The 18977-nt window shown below is 62.1% G+C and overlaps 1 protein-coding gene across 18 annotated transcripts in view; it reads right to left on the bottom strand.

Annotated features, from left to right (window-relative positions):
- Positions 1–1803: 1803 nt before the first annotated feature.
- The window catches only part of JAKMIP3 (Janus kinase and microtubule interacting protein 3), a 36356-nt gene continuing 19182 nt past the window's right edge, over positions 1804–18977 (bottom strand). For 4 of the 18 annotated variants that reach the window (XM_068961808.1, XM_068961810.1, XM_068961817.1 and 1 more), the window contains 14 exons: positions 17435–17494; positions 16494–16622; positions 16019–16147; positions 15078–15161; positions 14049–14111; positions 13692–13790; positions 13130–13228; positions 12974–13033; positions 10451–10516; positions 9446–9514; positions 9287–9364; positions 5079–5282; positions 3564–3629; positions 1804–1854 (listed from right to left, as the gene is read on the bottom strand). In XM_068961808.1, coding sequence (XP_068817909.1) covers positions 1804–1854; positions 3564–3629; positions 5079–5282; positions 9287–9364; positions 9446–9514; positions 10451–10516; positions 12974–13033; positions 13130–13228; positions 13692–13790; positions 14049–14111; positions 15078–15161; positions 16019–16147; positions 16494–16622; positions 17435–17494 — 1257 coding nt within the window. Of the gene's footprint in view, positions 1855–3563; positions 3630–5078; positions 5283–9286; positions 9365–9445; positions 9515–10360; positions 10517–12973; positions 13034–13129; positions 13229–13691; positions 13791–14048; positions 14112–15077; positions 15162–16018; positions 16148–16493; positions 16623–17434; positions 17495–18977 lie in introns of all 18 variants that reach the window. The other 14 variants (XM_068961809.1, XM_068961814.1, XM_068961818.1 and 11 more) reach the window with 10 other exon arrangements.

Here is an 18977-nt window from a genome sequence, read left to right as displayed (position 1 = left end):
TGGAAGGTGTCCTGGATCAGGGCAGAGGACACCCACAACACAGGCAGCACCTCTGGGACCACCCCGTGCCCACCGTGCCCTCACCCGCCTGCACAAACACCAGGGCTCCTGCTGCAGGGCCAGCGTCCCAGCAAACTGAACCTTCGGAGGGGGCCAACCTCCCCCCACCCCAGGAGGCAGGATACCGCAGACCCGAAGGTGAGTGGGCGCCCCACAGGGTGGGAGGGAAGGTGTCATGTCCCAGGGATGATGGCTGAGTCTCACCTGCTGCCAGCTGGGCGTCGGGCCCCCTTCTCAACCGCAGACCTACGGGCTCTGTGGTCCTCGCTGGGCACTGCCCCTGGAGCAGGAAGGCTGCAGCTCTGGACCGGGCGGCTTCGGCCGCACTAGGCCTGCCTCTGTGGCGTCCGGGTCTGCACCGCCCAAGACAGCCTCTGGCCCCTGCGTCTCCAGTGAGGCCCGGCTCTGTCCAGCCACCCCGCCCTTCTCGTCCCAGCTCCCTCCACTGGCTCCTCGGTCCTCGCTCTGGCCAGTCCTTCGGCGCGGCTCAGGGTGGGGGGCTGGTGGCACCGTGGCATCCACAGCTCCATTCCCACTGGCGACAGCGTCTAACATGGCAGGGTGGCCGCACGCGTCGGTCAGCAAGCGCCCAGGACCCCAGCAAGCGGGTTGCAGCGTCTTCGCAGCTGGCCCAGGCGACCCGGGGAACCACGCTGGAGATGCTCCATGAGCCACCCGGGTGCCTTGGACGAAGGTCCCCGTCGTGGCAGCAGCCCCGCCACGGCGTGCTGCGGGCCGCCTGCGTTGTTTCTGGGAGTCCGCCCTCTCCTCCAACTCCTGTCGCGGTCACTGAGGGAACCAGGGGAGGCGGGGGCCGGGGCTCCTGCACGGAAGCGGCCTGTGCACCCACCAGCAGGGGCCCCGCGTGTCCCCGTAACTGGGGCCGGGGGCTGTGTCCTAAGCGAGGACCTGGGGTCCGCAGCCAAGACCAGGCCCCTTCAGAGAAGCCCAGTCGGAGAACGAGTTCTAATTCCGGCTCATCAAAGTGAACAGTCCCCTCGGAGGTGCTCAGAGACCCCCTCTCTCCCTCCTCCTCGACGGCAGGGGGTCTGCAGAGGCCGGCTCCCCCCGAGTCTTGGATGGGCACCCGCTGCTCTCTGGTAAAGCTGGAGGAAAGGGGGGCTGGAGGGAAAGAGACGCAGGACACAGATCAGGGAGGTGGGAGGGTGAGAGGGAAGGGGCTGGAGGGACAAGGGTGCCGGGAAGGATGGCTCTGCTCCAGAGGAAAGGCCCTCTGGCAGGAGTCGGGGGGTGGTGCCCACAGACAGAGACGGGATGACGAGGTCTTGTTTGGGAAGGAGACAGTGGTCAAGCTTTCACATGCACCTCGGGCTGAAAGCTGCAGGGACGATGTCACAGCCTAGGATGACTGTGACATCCTGAGTGAGCCCAGCTTGTCAGGAAGGTGGGGGTCCTGGCCGAATCTCTAGTGTCACCCCAGATCAAACTCGATACACAAAGGACAAAAGTCACCAACCCCCCAGTGCTGCCTCCTGCCGAGCTGCCCGGAGCAGAGAACAGGGAGTGTGTGTACACATCTCTCTCCCAGGAGGTCCCCAGGGGACCTTCTCCAGGAAGGCGAGCACCCCTTCCCCTCTGATGACAGCAGACCCTCCCCTCTAGGACCCATGTGGGCCCGGGGTGTCGCCTCCAGGGAGCCCCCGTGCTTACAGAAAGTGGGGGCCCTGCTGGTCCCTGGGACGTGGACAAGAGATACTCACCACGCCAGAGTGCCCAGGCGAGCTATGACCACAGAATGAAAGCTAAGGAGAAAAATAAGAACAAAAATAGGAACTGAAAAGCAAAGGGGAGGGCGGAGACACGGAAGGAAAGAAAGAAAAGAGAGTTTGTAGAGTTTCTGGCAAGAACGAGCATGTGACCGCAGACAGGGCAACGGGAGCGGGTCCTGGCGCGCTGTGTCCAGCGGGTCAAGGGCGGAGCTGCGAGGGGCCGTGAGGACACCTGGGTCGGAAGTGACCACGCTGTCTGTCCCCGGGGACCGTGCTGTGGGGCCCCACGCCGTCCAGAGGGCGGGCTGGAGGCGACGGTCAGGAGGGAGCCTCTGGGTTGGGGGATGGGGACCGGCCCATCTGGCCCTGTCGCCGGGCTGATGCTGAGGATGCTAACCGGCTATAGTGATGATGGGAGTCTTACGGGTGGAAAGATGGGCCAAGTGCCAGGCAAACACCAGCACTCCGGGCCAATATTTTGGTCTCAGTCCCATTATCAGTGATAAACCACAGCCAACATGCTGAATAGATTTCACACTCAGAAACCCTCCTTTTGGGTTGGGGGAGGGGCCTGGCCACTTTAGACACAAGAGAAAATCTGGCCGCAGTACAGCTGCTTGGAAAAGCGGAGCCCCTTCAGCTAGCTTAAAAGAGTAAACACCCAATTTAAAAAATTCGAGCATTTAATGCAAACAAATGCTCTCGCTTTAAGATGGAAAAGGAGGCAGAGACAGTACCACCCCGAGGCTGTGCCCTCCCCGTCTCCCCCCCCCCGCCCCCCCCAGCGCCCGCGCCTGGTGCCTGTCTGCCCCCACCCAGGGGGCAGGCGCGGCTTTGCTCCCAGGCTCCTCTGGGCCTGGCAAGTCATGCCCCCCCCCCTAGGGCTCCAGCGGCCTGTTGCGGGCTCCGGATTTGCAAGTTACCACCAAGACTGTTCGGCAGATGGCGGTAGAGTGCCCACGGAAGGGGCCGTTTTTGTCCTCAGGAGGGTGGGCAGGGCAGGCGGGGACCAGCTCCAGGGGCTGCCGGGCGGAGGGGCCCTCGGTCCTTGCGCTAGTTGCTCAGTCGCGTCCGACTCTCTGCGACCCCCTGGACTGTAGCCCGCCAGGCTCCTCGGCACGGGGTTTCCCAGGCCAGAATATGGAGTGGGTTGCCATCTCCTTCTCCAGGGGATCTCCCCAACCCAGGGATTGAACCCACTTCTCCTGCATTGCAGGCAGGTTCTCTATTGCTGAGCCACCAGGAAAGCCCACCAGAAGCCACTGAAACATCCTAAGTCACAGAAAACAAAATTTAAATTAAAAATAAAATAAAACATCTAACTGTCCTAGAGCTCAGGGAACCCCACAGGAAGAACCAGGATTGTCCCCACGGGCGCTCCATCCACCTTGTTGGGACTCACAGAGCCAGGGGTTGGGGGAAGAGCTGGACGGTTCTCCCTCACCTCGAGTCACATGGCCCCAAACCAGCTGTACCCCAGCACCCAGAGCTTCCCAGCTCAGGAACCACAGTAAAGGGCTCTCACGAAAGGGCCCTGGTCACTGGTCCACAGGTACCCCCAAGGCTGGGACACTGAGACCGTGAGAGGCATGGTCCTGGGGGTGGCATGGCTGGGTCATCGAGGCCAGGGTGTTCCCAGACCCCGCACTCCAGCCCCTGGTTCGGAGCCTCTTTGCCCAGCAACACCCCAGCCTCAGAGCAGTGCTGCGGGGCACCGGGAGCTACCGCCCTCCTCTGTGAGTCGGCCTCGAAGTTCACACTGACTTTACTTACCTTTTCCTCCAGTTCCTTTATTTGCCTCTTCTGGGCTTCTATTCTTTCTTCTAATTCTTTAATTCTCTGCAATGTTCAAAGGAGGAAAATCCTCAAGAATCAGAATATTTGGGAAACCAAGTGAGAAAAGATCTTTCAGGATTTTCACTGATGCACTTGGTGGGCAAATCCCACAGAGCAGCTGTCCCAGCGTCTGGGTGGGGCCTTGGGCTGCCTTCCCCACAGACTTCTGGGGCCTTGGGTGAAACATGCCTGCCTCAGTTTCTCCAACACAGCTTCTCCAAGTCTGCTCTTTGCTCCAACAAAAGAGCGGGCGCCCCCCCAGCCTCGGCCATACTCCCACCTCCGGCAGCTTCAGATCACAAATCGCTATGCTAGAGGCCAAGCAAACGGTAAGGGCCCGATTCATGGTCCTTCCCAGACGTCGCTACAGCAGCCCAAGGATCAGCCTGAAGGGTCGTGGAGCCAGTCGGGGGAGCACTTTGCGGGCAAGGCTGACCGCACAGCTGGAAAGCCTAGCCTACATTGTGGTGCACAGAGTCGGTCAGATGGACGCGTGCGTCCACGCCCGACCTGGATGCCTGGCCCGGACCCTGGATGAACCTGGGCTCTGACACTGCCCGTCTGGAGGGAGTGAGGGGTCCTCACACTGACCACCTCGGATCTGACAGCAAGGGTCCTGGTACCCAACAGTCCTCTGGTGAGACGTCATCCCTGACACTCACAGGACACCTGGGTCCACTAGGTTATCTGAACACGGAACACAGCCACGCGGCTCCTTCCAGGCCACACTGCCCGTGCGGGGGACTGGAGGCAAGTCTCACACACCAAGGCTGCTGGTCTGGTGTGTCCCTCATCCCCCCTTAGAAATGGACTGGCCAGACTGGCCCAAGGCCAAGTGTCTGAAGGTCAGGAGAACGTCCCCAAGTCCCAGGCCCAGGAACTGCTCGCTGTCCCCCAGACAACACCTTCTTCAGATCTTACCACTGAGGGAGGAGTCAGGGAAGAGACTGGTATTGGGGCCCCTGAAGGGGGATGTACACCCAGAGGCCTGGGCAGGACGGCCCAACAGGCTCGTCTGGAACAGGCAGTCTGGGAGGGCCCCCCGTGGCCAAGGCTAGTGAAGAGGTTGGCCACTGTGCGTGTGGTCATTACAAGGGCACCTGGGAGGGCCCAGCCAGTGGAAGGCCCTGGCCAGGCAGATACGGTCCTTGGAGGCCTGGCCATCAGAAGGCGAGGGCACAGGAAGGACTGCCCCAGCCGGTCACCCCTGGCCCTGCGATGCCCCACCCCTCCCGTAGGCCCCAACTCGCAGTGCCCCGCCCCACGGCACCACGCCCCTCCCGTAGGCCCCACCCCGCGGTGCCCCGCCCCTCACGTAGGCCCCGCCCCGCGGCACCACGCCCCTCCCGTAGGCCCCACCCCGCGGTGCCCCGCCCCTCACGTAGGCCCCGCCCCGCGGCACCACGCCCCTCTCGTAGGCCCCACCCCCACGGCACCACGCCTCTCCCGCACCTGCTGCGCCAGTTGCAAAAGCTCCATGCGCTCCCGCAGGATCTGGGCGTCCCGCTCCCGGAGCTCGCTCATGACCTGGCGCTTCCACTGCTCCACCGCCACCCCGAGCTTCTCGCGCTCCTCCTCGGATAGCAGCTCAGCCACTTTGGCCCCGGCCTCCTGCTGCAGGGCATCGTACAGCATGGCTTCCAGCTCCAGGATGCGCTGGGGGCGGGAGGGGACATGTCAGGCCTCGCCTTCTTCCCGGGGACTGCCTGGGGCCCAGGCACCCTGCCTGGGAGCCAGGGCACCTCCGGACCAGCCCAAAGAGGGGACTGCTGCCTCCTGGACCAGTTAAATGATGTTCTGGAGGGTGGAGCCAGTCCAGGAGTACTTATGTCAAGAGCATCCCTTCCATGCGATGTTTAAGGTGCAATGAAACATTAGGGATGTTGGGGTCAGCAGAATTCAAAGGTGGAGTAGGAGGTCGGCCAAACGGGCGGTGGTCTGGGCAGGTGTCTCTTGAGGAAAGACAACAAAGGCTTCTTACTTTGCTCACAACTTCGCCAAACCCTGGGCTTCTGAGTCGCTAAAAAGGAGGAAGGACGGTCCCCACGGGTTTGTCTGCAGTAACACAGAGGGACCAGGCTGTCGGCTCTGTGGCCCCACTGCCGCCTGTGCGGGTGACTCGTGCCCCCAAAGCAGCATCAAGTCCTAAGGCCTGGAATCTGTGGACATGGGTCATTTGGAAACAGGGTCTCAGCAGATGTCAGCCAGTGCACCTGAGGCCAGACTGGGTTAGGGGCCTCCATCCACTGACTCACGACCTTAGAAGAAGAGGGGACTGGTGACAGTCATGGCAGGTGAGGGGAGCCAAGTGACGGCACAGGCAGAGGCTGGGGCAGCGCGGGCACAGGCCCGGAGCACCCAAGGCCCCGGGAGCTGGAGCAGGCACAGGCCCGGAGCACCCGAGGCCCCGGGAGCTGAAGCGGGCACAGGCCCGGAGCACCCGAGGCCCCGGGAGCTGGAGCGGGCACAGGCCCGGAGCACCCGAGGCCCCGGGAGCTGGAGCGGCCACAGGCCCGGAGCACCCGAGGCCCCGGGAGCTGGAGCGGGCAGGCGGGCCTCCCGAGTCCTCTGACAGAGCGTGGCCCGGCCAGCACCTTGGGGTCAGGCTTCGGGCCTTCAGACTATGGTGCACACACCTGCCCCCCGTCTCCTCCCTTCTCTTCTGTCTGTCTCCCTCCCTGCTGCTTGCACACATGGCCTCACCTTCACTTCAAGCCCCCAGGTGCCCAGCCTCTGCCCACCTCACAGCTTCCTCTCCTCCTCTGTCCATGGTGCACCTATCGACGCCCCGCCCACAGTGCCTGGGTGGGCCACGCTGGCCTAGGCTTCATTGCACGAAGCCCTCCAGCCCCCACTTCCAGGCAGCAGGCATGCTCGTCAGCCCTGGCTCATGGTGAGGATGCTGAGGCGGGCCACAGAGACCCCTGGGTGGACCACCTGCACAGGGTCTGCTGAGGGAGAGACACTGGGGGTTCCAGCCCCAGCCCTCGCACCCCCAGGGGCTCCATCACAGAGAACCTAAAATGCTGCCCGTCCCCGGTTCAGTCACTCGGTCACGTCCGCCTCTTTGCGACTCCACGGACTGCAGCACGCCAGGCTTCCCTTTCCTTCACCATCTCCCAGAGTTTGCTTGCTCAAACTCCTGCAGTACCACCCCTGAGCTGTCACCAGAAGCCAAAACACAGACCTCGTTATAAATGACCGAGGACTCAGCAGTTCGATCTGGAGCACTTTCAAAGCTTGTTCCTCAGGAAATTTCATAGATACAATCTTGAAACAGCCAAATTCTTCCCAAAGGGTACAAAAATGTACCCTCCCGAGAAACGTCCTATCAGTAAATAAGGATGTCACAGTCCTCAGTGACTGCAGTCCTCCAGTGTGAGCCAGTGAGCCCTGAGGGAACTCGGGGAGGAAAGAACGCCTGCCATCCAGCAGCCGTCAGCCTGTAGCCGCTCCCCACGGTGAACCCGAAGGAAGCTCAGGAAGTGAAAAGCACAGGACAGCGGCCCGGGACAGCTGAGGTGCGTATGAAAGGAGTGGTTGCAGGGAGCCCAGACTCTTGCATCTTCCCAGACACAGAAGGGCACTACATTCCTTGACTTAGATTATCTTGTTTTCTTTAATGCACAATAATCTTCTGATGTTCAGACTACCTGCTCTTTGTTGCAAAACTGAATCTGCCTGCGATGTGGGAGACCTGGGTTTGATCCCCGGGTTGGGAAGATCCCCTGGAGAAGGGAGAGGCTACCCACTCCAGTATTCTGGCCTGGAGAAGTCCATGGACTGTACAGTCCATGTGGTCACAAAGAGTCGGACACGACTGAGTGACTTTCACTCGCCTCCTCTGAGCTGTTTTCTCAGAGTCACTTGAGATGCTGCCTCCTGGGCTTAAGTCCTAAAAATTTCCACTGAATAAAACATAACTGTTAACTTCTAGGCTGTGACTATGTTTTAGGTCGACGTTCCTCACAAATGAATGTTTCCTCTTCAGGCGAAATGACTACGGGGCGTGCTTTTGGCTGAGTAGACATTTTAGGAAATGGGGGGAAAGGGCCCTTTGTTCCTGTTATTGTCCTTGACAGGCGCAAAATCAACTGTCCCCAGTCAGCTGTCACGGCCAGCTCACACCACACATCAGCTGCCACTTCTTAGAGCTTAGTGCGTTTAAGATAAGCTACGGCTTGCAAATAAAGGCAGCTGAGTGTGGGGCTTAGCACACACATCACAGTGACTTCACCCCAAGCTTGTGGGCAGAGATGGTCTGACCTTGCTCACGTGATGCAGCTGCTTGAGCCACGGCCACCCAGACGCCCAGAAGCTGGCTCTGTAGGGTGAGGACTGCCTTTCCCCCTGAAATCCCAGGTGTGGCTCCAGTGCTCAGAGCAGGGAGGGTGTGGAAGCTGGCAGGCCCCCCTGCCAAGGCATCCCAAGGTGGGTAGGTGCCCCCTCCTGCACGGGGTTCCATGAGTGGCAGATAAAATGGCTAATTGTCCAGCAGGAAGTGCAGGCTTAACTCTGGCATCAAGGAAACCAGGGTTGGGGACTTCCCTGGTGGTCCAGAGGTTAAGCATCCGCCTTCCAATTCAGAGGATGCAGGTTCAATCCCTGGCTGGGGAACTAAGATCCCACATGTTGTGGGGTGACGAGAGAAGCCTTCCAGCAGCAACACGGGGAGCCCGGGTGCCGTAGGAGGACCCAGTGGGGCCACAAGAGAAAAGAAAGAGAAAGCCAGGGGGCACCACGGTGTGCAGCCCGCCTGCCAACACTGGAGAGGGGGGCCCGGACAGTGGCACCCGGGGCGCAGCCCGACAGTCACCCCACGAGGGGGCCAGCATCTCCGCAGCCCCACGGCGCCCCTCAGGGCTGTGTGCCGAAGCCCCCACCCACCGCCCCAGGGTGACGCTGTCTGCTCCTCCAGCGACCTCGTGGGCCACAGGACAGCACCCCGCTCACAGCGTACTCTGCAGGCAGGGGACAGAGGCCCACGCTGCCTGCAAGGGCCGCCCTGCCCGTGACAGTGACCTACAGGTGTGGCTTACTGTTGCAGAGGAAGCGTGGGCCCCGCTCCTGCAGGAAGCACCTCTGTTGAGCCCAGTTTGAGGAGCTAAGTGTGACACTGAGTTGGGGGCCACCTTGAAACAGAAAGGCTGCCTGAGGTGCAAATGAAATTTCTTCCCACGTTCTCCAGCTCACTTCAGTGAGGACTCACTGACAGCAACGGAGACAAGTGGGCTCTCGGGGTCGACCCCACACGGGGCCTCCCTTCAGGTCTGTCTGGGGACAGGTCTCCTGCAGAGCAGGCGGGTGCGCCAAGGGCAGGTGAGCAGCTCGTGATGCCGGTGGACAGACACTCAGCCATGTTCCTTTCATTCATAAATGCATCGTTTCAATAAATCCTGTTTTCTCAGCTCAGTTCAAATGCCCACTTGACCTCTGCTCATTTGCCTGCACTCCTGGGGCCAAGGGTGGCCAAAGGGGCAGTAAGGCGTCCTCGGAACTCGCTGGGCGAGGGGTTTCCGGCAGGAGAAATTCAGAGAGTGAGCCGGTCACACAGGGCGCAGGCCCTTCCCAGGCAGGCCTGGGTCCACATGGCCCCTGAGGCACCACGCGGGCCGTGGGACACCGTCTCCGTTTCTGCCCAAACCCCGCGCGGCTCTCACCTTGTGAGCCTGGTCCAAGCACTGCTTCCGGTAGTCGAGCTCCTCGTCCAGGTAGCCCTTCTGCTTACTGAACAGCTCCTGGAACACAAGAGGACCCGCGTCTGGGCCTCGTGTGTGGGACGTGGTGGCGCTGGGCTGCGGGGCCGGGCGTGCACCCACCTTCTCGCTCTCTAGGTCCACCATCTTCCGCTGCAGGGCCGACTCCGTCTCCTCGATCTGCTGGAGCCACTGGGCACAGACAGAAGGTCCCGGCGGCCGTGAGCCCCGCGTCACCCCCTCGGTCAGCAGAGCCCGCCTCCCCAGCCCCAGGGAGACAGCCTGGGGCCGTGGCCCGTCCTTCCTGCTCTTCCTTGGGGAGGGAGGGCTCAGCCCCTGCGGGAGTCAGAGCTGGGCGGGCATCATGGGCTCCATGTGCCCACCGTGCAGGCCAGGCCTGGGCCCCACCTCTCAGCCCCGCCTGGCATCCAGGGAGCCTGCCCTCACACCCCCCCCGCGAGAGGAGCGGTGTCAGGAGGCCTGTGTTCCCAGGAGCTGGCCTCTGAACTCCTACTTATGGGCACAGCCCTCCACGCCCTGCTGGAGGCCTGTGGGACGGGGCGCTCACTGCAGGCCTACCAGCGGGTTCTGGCTACAGGTGGGGCGGGGGCGGGGGGAACTAGTGGAAGGTGGGTGGTCCTGGGAGCAGAGAAGCGGAGGGTGGGGGGCCCCGGTGGGCGGCCCCCAGAGGAGGGTTGTGGCAGGGCAAACAGGCAGACCAGGCAATGGCAGCGTGGCTGCTGGGCTGCCCAGCCGCGCAGGGTTTGGGCAGAAACGGGGACGGTGTCCCACGGCCTGCGTGGTGCCTCAGGGGCCACGTGGACTCAGGCATGCCTGGGAAGGGCCGGCACCCGGTGTGACCAGCTCACTCTCTGAATTTCTCTAACAGACCCACCGTGACTCCAGCCTCTGGGGAAATCAGGGCAGAGCTGGCCTTGGGGAGACATGCCTGGTGGGTGTTGTCTGACTCATGTGTGTGCCAGGCCTCCCAAGCAGCCAGGCTTAGTGGACCCCGGCCCCCGCCAGCTTCCATCCCACCCCCTTGGATCCGCCCTTTCCCAGGAAGAGCATTTCCTCTGAACTGAGCCAGAAGGGACCCGGCCCTCCCCCGAGCGCGCCCACTGTTACCTTCTCTGCCAAGGTCAGGACTGTCCTGGCTTGGATGACGACCACTTGCTCCTCATTGGTCAGATTCTGCATTCAAGAGCGGAATTCTCATATGGTCAGGGGAGTGCCTTCTGGGGTGGGGTGGGTGACAGGGCTGGGTGGGGTGGGTGATGGGCGCTCAGTGGGGGTTGAGTGACTGGCACTGGGTGGGCAGGTGGGTGATGGGTGATGGACGCTGGGTGGGCAGGTGGGTGGGTGGGTGACAGGGCTGGGTGGGGTGGGTGATGGGCGCTCAGTGGGGGTGAGTGACTGGCACTGGGTGGGCAGGTGGGTGGTGGGTGACAGGTGCTGGGTGGGTGGGTGACAGGGCTGGGTGGGTGGGTGATGGGCGCTCAGTGGGGGTTGAGTGACTGGCACTGGGTGGATGGGCGGGTGGGTGATGGACGCTGGGTGGGCAGGTGGGTGGTGGGTGACAGGTGCTGGGTGGGTGGGTGACAGGTGCTGGGCGCTCAGTGTGGGGGTGAGTGACTGGCACTGGGTGGATGGGCGGGTGGGTGGTGGTGATAGATGCTGGGTGGGTGGGTGACAGGTGTTCGGTGGGCATGGGAAAGATGGGGTCACAGCTAAATGTCACTGCCCTTCCAGGAGGCTCTAACCCCCTTCGCTCTCGGCCTTGCTGACTCCCACTGAGCCTCCGGCTTGCCCCTCTGGCCCTCTCACTGCAGGCGACCATGCCTAAGTGGGCAGGGAGCAGGATGGGACGGTGGGTGGCGGAAAGAGCAGCCAGGCTTCCGCACTCTGTCCGGATTCTTACTCAAAGCCAGCTCTCCTCACGTGCGGCCTGAATTATTAAAGCACCGCTTACAAATGTGAAGCAAAGATCAAACATCCCTGCTGCTTCGCCTTCTCCCTGCGTGTTTTATTCATGCCTCATCCCAGTGGGCCCACCCGGGTGGTCCTTCTGGGAGGGTGACCCTGGCCTTGGGGCTGGCAGGCTTCCTCAGAGGATGTCCCACCTGCATGAGCACCAGGGGCTGGAGGGGGTGAGCCGGGCTGTCCCCACTGCTGGGCCCAGCTGGGGGCTGCCGGGGGGTGGCGGAGAGCAGAGACAAGGGGCAAGGAGTCTGCTGGGATTGCTGAGTTGAGCGATCCCTGGCTCCTTCGGGAGCCGCTGGGGTCGCTGGCACACGGAACTGGCAGTGCGTCCTCTGTCCCTGCCTCTGAGGCCGCACGATGGCTCCAGGGCACGTGACCCTGGCGCTCCTGGGAGGGCAACTGCGGGGCTGGGGACTGGGCAGGCCTGGGCTCATCCTCGCTGGCCATCACGGCAGCTCTGTGCCTCTGGGAAGTGCCCTATGGGGCCTCAGTCTCTTCAGCTGTGAACTGAAAGGCTCCCTGGAGCCCCTGGTGGGGCTGGTACTCAGGCTGAGCCCGGAGCACACGGTGAGGATGGCCATCCTGCTGTGGCCTGCTGCCTCCGCTGCCCGCAGCTGAGGTGGAGCGGGGAGTCCCAACCCGGGATCAGGGGCACAGCAGGTATGGCCAGGAGGGTCTCCCTGTGGAAGCCACCCTACCCTCCCACCTAAAGGGCAGGGCAGGGGGCAGGGAGGAGGGATTCCTATCAGCGCAGGGCCCTGAACACTCGGGAGCTGCTGGGAGAACTGGCCCTGAGGGTGTGCACGAGTGCCTGGGTTTTGGTGTACATGCGTGAGTGTGTGTGTGTGTGAGTGTGTGTGTGTGTGTGTGTGTGCGTGCACGCATTTTTTCCTCCATCTTTCACGTGAAGTGCACCTATCCTAGAGCTTTGATCTCTCTTGAGCACAGTGAGCAGGACGTGGAGCCCAGGGTGCTTCACAGGAGACTGTGTACTTGTGAGGGGACACTTTGGGGTGTGCACTGGGGCCTCTGCCAGCACAGATGGTCACCCTCCCCAGGCGGGGGCTTAACAAGTACAGGAGGGGGTGTGGGGGGTGAACAGAGAACAGATGGAAGGGTAGCGGAGGATGGATTCAGAGATGATGGATGAAGGGACGATGGGTGAGGGGCGATGGGTGGAGGGTGCATGGAGGGGTGCAGTCACTCATTCAGCAATTAATATTCTTTTGAGGAATTTGCTGTAGAGATTGGGACTCTGCCCTAAGTGAGATTCGGAGATTGTTCATAGGCTGCGCCCCTCCGCCAAAACTAGGTGGGAAGCCCTGAGTTCGAGCAGTCTAAGTTGGACACGACTGAGCGCTGAGCCACTGAACTGAACTGAAGGGACCTTAAGGACCCCCAGCCCCCAGCCCCACCATGGATGTGGGAGAACTTCAAGACCGAGAGGGATTCAGAAACTGAGAACACGGGGCTAGAAGCATCTCTGCTGGAGGAATCGGGTACACTGTGAGAAAGAACGGAATTTCTCGTAAACGCCAGAGGGCTGGTCAGCAGCTCTGGAGGCGGGTGCGCCCGGGGCAGGGGCCGGGCACCACGGGACTCACAGGGGCCCTGGGCCGTGCAGGGCGGCGCGCGGGGAGGCATGCACAAGTCAGGAGAGCGACCTACACTTACGGCGTTGTCCCCCAGCAGGTCCAGCTTCTTCATCAGCTCCGAGACCAGGATGTCCTAGAAGCAGAGACACAGCCGTGCTGGACCAGGCGCGCGGGGCGGGGCGGGCGGGAGGGCGGGGCGAGGCCGGCGGGGGCGGGGCCAGGGCGTTACCGTCACGCCTTCCGCCTCGCAGTACGCCTGCAGGGGGCTCTTCCCGTCCACGAAGGGGGTGTGGTGGAAGGTGATGGCGGGAGACTTCCTCTCCCTCTCCTAAGACAGACAGCAGAAGGCTGGGCACACGGGGGTCCTCTCCCTCCTGGGAGGGCAATGCGGGGGCCCCCCGGGGACACAGTGAGAATGCGAAGCCCACTGAACAGTTAACGTGGTCTTTGTGAAAATAAGACCCTGGCTGCCGTAGCCGTGGCCACACCCTTCGGACCTGCCCAGGGGACAGCCTGAGTGGACGCTGGCGGAAGCAAGTGGGGACCTCCGAGCCCAGATGGCCCTGGGGACTGGCTTCCGCCCGGGGAGCCCCGTCGTCGGATGCCCCGAGGGACTGGGGCAAAGGGAGGGCCCGGAGCTGTGCGTGGACGCGCCTGCTCTGCTTTTTGCTTTCCTCCAAGTGACACGGCAGGACTCGCAGCCTGGGTGGCACCGGCTCGGGACAGCTCCCTGCCACCCCTGCCCCTGCCCCCCACCCCATCCCCATCCCCTGCCCCTCAGTGCCCCACACCTCCAGCTCCAGGATCCGGAACTCCAGCAGCTCGTTCTGGTCCTTCGCATCCTGGACGTCGTGTTTTAACCGAGCTTCTTCTGTCTCCATTTGTTTAATCTATAAAATAAAACACAGGAGGCATCCTGGAGGCCACTGGAAGCCAAACCCGGCTTCCCTGACAGCTGCTGGCGTTGCAGGGACAGCTGACTGGCCCAGGCCCCCCATCCGAGCCCTCCCTCCAAGGTGAGTCCACACAGGGCCTTGTGGCAGAGACTGGGTGGGTCCCTAGCAGGTGGGCAGCAGGTGGGCAGGCGGGGGTTCCTGTCTTCCCGGGAAAGCAGGGCCTCTCAGACAGACGGGGTGGGGCGGGTGTACCTTTCCCACAAGCTCCTGATTTCTCCGAAACAGCGCTTGCTTCTCTTCAATCCACTTCATATCCTTGAAAAGTAAATTGAAGCCGAGAAATAAACGCACTGAAGGACACAGCTGTGATTTACGTCACGGTTCAGCAGGACAGAGGATGTGACGAAAGGACTCAACACCCAGCTTCTGAAGTAACCGAGAGTGGAGCACCTGTCCCGTGGCTGATGAAAACCCAGGTTCACCCCTTTTCTTGGAGGGTCTCGGATAGAGGTGGATGGCACCCAGGCTCGTGTGAGCCAAGGCCAGGAGCCCGCATGGACATCACAGGTCCAGGGCACCCTGGCACGTAGCCAGTGGGAGCCAGGAGGTTGAGCTGGCGTGGAGAGGACAGGTGCGGTCCTGGGTGACCTGGGTCCTGGGTGATTCGGGGCCTCGGGCACTCCAGCGAGGCTGTGGCAGTGAGGCAGGGCAGTCACTCAGGTTCTTGCACTGTCTGTCTGCCCAGCCATGCACCGGGCAGTCGATACCCCAGGGCCTCTGTGGGTCTGCACTGCACTCGGCTGTGAGCCAGGCCATCTCTAGCCCACACCCTCACAGCCCCCATAGACATCTTCCAGCATCGTCCCGCGTCAGGACCATCCACAGGTCGGGGGCTGCTCAGAGAACACGGGTGGGGGCCCTTCCCTGGGATCTGAGGAGCCCGGAGGGGCTGGCCGTCCCAGGGACTAAGGGGAGTGGCAGAAAGCCCTGGGGCCTGGGTTCCCGGCCCTGAGCGAGGAGGCGGACGGGGCCTCCGGTCAAGCCCAGAGAGGCTTGGTCAGGAGAATTCGCGCCTCGTCCCCGGCTTACTGTGGAATTCTTCCAAATACACGTTGCTTCTGCTTTTAAATCTTTTACCGAGGTGTGATGTAAACACAGCAGAGAGAGCTGGGGAGCGTCTTCAGTGTGCAGATGGAGTCCTCACCCATGCACACACCCGAAGACCTCCGCCCTCCCAGGTGCATGGCAGGGAGGCCCCGGGGCCCAGGCCCGCGCGCTCACCTGCCCCTGCTCGGCCAGGGCCTTCTGCAGGTCCTCGATGCGTGCCTGCGCCCGCTGCACGTCCGCCTGCAGCTGCTCACGGGTCTGTAGGATGGGAGGAGGCATACATCAAACTTTCCCTAAAAGCCGGGCGGCCCCTCAGACCTGACTTCCAGGACACTGTCTGCCAGCAAGGGGTGCTCAGGCGGCCCCTCAGACCTGACTTCCAGGACACTGTCTGCCAGCAAGGGGTGCTCTCGAATAAAGGGAGAACTTGGAGGCTTAGCGACTTCGCTTAGATTACACGGTATGATCTGTGGGTTCATTTGGGGGATTATCTGGGGAGATCCTCATTTACAGGATGAAAGAGGAGGCTTGAGCGGCTGGGTGCTGGCCTAAGGGGGTTGGCTTAGTCCTGGGGACAACAAAGACCAGGACGCATACAGCCGGGTGGCTGAGCCACCTGCCTGGCACAGCCCCCAGGCACCTCCCTTCCCTTCTGGAGCCTCTGGCCGCCCTGGGTTCGCCTCCTTTTCCGGACTTCGCTTTCCCTTTCTTCCCCAGAGCCCGTCCTCCTAAAGCCCCGGGCTCCCTGCTGCATGAACGGCTCCTGCCCAGCCCTCCCGGCTTCTACAGGCTCCGCCCTCCCTGGAGTTCACCTGCTGTCGCAGGGGCCGGGCGCAGGGCACTTCATCTCGATGGGTGCCCTGGCTCCTGGGAATGGCTTTCAGGGCAAATGGACAAGAGCAGTGAGATGCCTCAACTCAGAAGGGCAGGGCAGCCCGCCTTGGCCTGGGCCCACCTGCTGCCGAGTGACCGCCAGAGCGGCATCCCCGGGGCCTGACCGTGACCGCAGGAGGGGAGGGCCTGGCCTGGAAGGCGCACGCGTCCCTGCCGAGGCCGGGGGGCAAGCGGGGAGCCTGGCAGAGGCCGGAATGTCGTGGAGTGGAAGTCAGTTAGACCTTAACTTCTCGCTCTGCGTCCAGCGTCCCTCCGACCTGCTCCTGCAGCAGCGCGTAGGCCCGCTGCAGAGCCTGGTACTCCATGGTTAGCTGGCGGAACCGCAGCTCCGTCTCCTCCTTGGCCATGCCCTGGAGAGGCACACGGAGACGCTGCGTCAGCCACGCCCTTGCCCGGGAGCACCCGGGAGACAGGCCCTGACCCCTGGGGCGAATGGCCGAGCTGGCTGCTCGGGTGAGCCTCCTGGGCCAGGGACTCAGCTGGGGCCCACCTGCCATGGTCCTGACCCTGCACCCTGGGTGCTGGTGCCCACCCGCTGCTGGGTGGTTCAGACTCCCCCCTTGAGAGGGTGGGAGCGCTCTGTACCACTCTGCAGAGGGGACCCGGTACAGTGATGTGAAGCAGACAGGGGTGTGTGTGTGAAGGTGGTTCAGGAACAGCCAGGCAGGCCTGTCCTGAAGCCCCATGAGAGGTTACCTCTTCCAGGTCGTCATCTGGGGTGCACGGGGTCTGGTCTGTCCTGTCTGTTTGGTAAGAGATGGAAGAACCGTCGGACTCCAGAGAAACCTCTTCATCATATCCAAAGAAAGTCTCCACGACAACCGGCTTCTGACCAAAAGGGACTGTGTTAATCCAAACCCAGACCACTGGCTGGCCGAGCTGCCAGCTCTGTAGGGGCCCTCTCTGCCGCCCAGCTGTGGGGCCAGCTGCCTGGCTGCCCTCCAGCGCACTCGGGTGTCTATCCTGGACTGCCCCCGGTGCTACTCAGGCCGCCAACCTCGACCAAGGCCTCCACTATCTTACCTGGGCTGGTAGAGGGCAGAGTGGGACAAGGCCCTCCTAACGGCCTTTCTAGGGGCCAGACAAACCTGTATTTGTCCCTAGGAGTATCTACCGGCCTGTATGAGGATCACTGTTGGCTGTTCCAAAACCAAACCAAAAAACGTATTTTGTAAAAAGCAAGTTAGATCCTTTGGGAATATTCTGGGAATGTTTCCCAAATCTCATTTAATAAAAATCACAGGTTTATCAAAAAGGACTATGCCTCAAAGAAACACCCCAGGTCTATCAAGTTCCCAAGGGGTGGTTTTTGCAGGGGTCTGCCGGGGAAGGACACAGGGAGGCTGCCTGCAGTCCTGGCTGGATGTGGGCTCCAGCAGTGGGAGGGCCAGGCCCCTGGCTAACTCCTCCTCCTCGTTATTACTGTCGTGAACTCACATCCCCTCTTGGAAATTTAAAGGAAACCAGGTTGGATTTTTTAATTTAAAATACAGAGTACTCGCTCTGGGTCATGTTTTGCTTACTTCATAATAACAATTTTTAGAAGTAAGGAAAGCATTTTATCTTCACCTCTGAAGAAAAAGTTTCTTTCCTGTTAAACGACTTTTAAAAAATACACATTTCATGTACTCGTTTACCTTGGGGAGTTTCGCCATTTTCTTTCTTTGTTTCCGATATCTTAAAAGCTTATCACGTTCCTGCAAAAACCAGTTGAGATTTTTTGAGTCATTGATGGGCTCTGCCAAGTTTAAATGCACAGGTTAGTATTTCCAGGTCATCATCTGAGCGGATGGGGTGGTTTCAGGACCAGCCAGTGGTCTGCAGTGTTCACCAGTTCAGGGCAGTTTGCTCTGAGAGTTTGGATGGTGCATCTTCCCAGCCTGGGCGGGAACAGGAACCGAGGCCTGGGTGTTTCTGAGCTCACTGTCTGGGGCTTCCTCCCCATCTGGGGTGGGGACCCTGCGGGGCAGGGGGCTGACGGGCACACACTGAAATGGAAATTTGAGAAGGACGGAGGGCCCAGCCCTCTCCACTCGCCCGGAGTGGACCTCTACAGGGTGACGTCCACGCGGTGGAGACAGGCCTGCTCTCTCCAGAGCGCTAGGCTGCGTTTGTGGGACCATGTAGGAGCCAGCCAGGCCGTGGGGGCTGAGTGCCCTGGGGTGGGAGGGGTACCCAGTTCTGAACCAAAAATACCACCTGGGACACTGGCCGTTTCCCTGGCATCTGTGCAACCCTAACGGGTGGGCTCTCTCGGTTACCACGGCGAGGTTTCTGGGCAGGCAGCACTGGGACCAGGGAACCACCCCCGCCCGAGTGTGCGGCTGCTTCTAGCTGCACCGGGAGGAACCGTAGGTGTAGGGGCCCCGGGAAGTGGGAGGGGCTATAGGCGGGGACGCTGAGAGAGTGGGAGGGGCTGTAGGCGGGGACGCTGAGAGAGTGGGAGGGGCTGTAGGCGGGGACAGTGAGGGCATGGGAGGGGCCGTAGGCGGGGACAGTGAGGGCGTGGGGGGGGCCGTAGGAGGGGATGCTGAGGAGGTGGGGGGGCTGTAGGAGGGGACGCTGCGGGGGTGGGAGGGGCTGTAGGCGGGGATGCTGAGGGAAATGGGAGGGGCCGTAGGTGGGGACGCGGATGGAGTGGGAGAGGCTGTGGGCAGAGACAGTGAGGGGTGGGAGGGGCTGTAGGAGGGGACGCTGAGGGGGTGGGAGGGGCTGTAGGCGGGGACGCTGAGGGTGGGAGGGGCTGTAGGCGGGGACGCTGAGGGGTGGGAGGGGCTGTAGGCGGGGACGCTGAGGGGTGGGTGGGGCTGTAGGCGGGGACGCTGAGAGGGTGGGAGGGGCTGTAGGCGGGGACAGTGAGGCGTGGGAGGGGCTGTAGGCGGGGACGCTGTGGGGTGGGAGGGGCTGTAGGCGGGGACAGAGGCGTGGGAGGGGCTGTAGGCGGGGACACTGCGGGAAGTTGAGGGGTATAGGAGCAGCTGGTGAGGAGGGCAGTGGGAAGGGCTGTAGGCGGGGACGCTGAGGGGTGGGAGGGGCTGTAGGCGGGGACGCTGTGGGGTGGGAGGGGCTGTAGGCGGGGACAGAGGCGTGGGAGGGGCTGTAGGCGGGGACGCTGAGGGGTGGGAGGGGCTGTAGGCGGGGACGCTGAGGGGTGGGTGGGGCTGTAGGCGGGGACGCTGA

Source organism: Capricornis sumatraensis, chromosome 23, assembly GCF_032405125.1.
Source record: "Capricornis sumatraensis isolate serow.1 chromosome 23, serow.2, whole genome shotgun sequence".
In the NCBI taxonomy this organism is placed as follows: Eukaryota; Metazoa; Chordata; class Mammalia; order Artiodactyla; family Bovidae; genus Capricornis; species Capricornis sumatraensis.
Note: the sequence above shows the minus strand (reverse complement) of the source record. Positions and strands in the feature narration are given on the sequence as shown.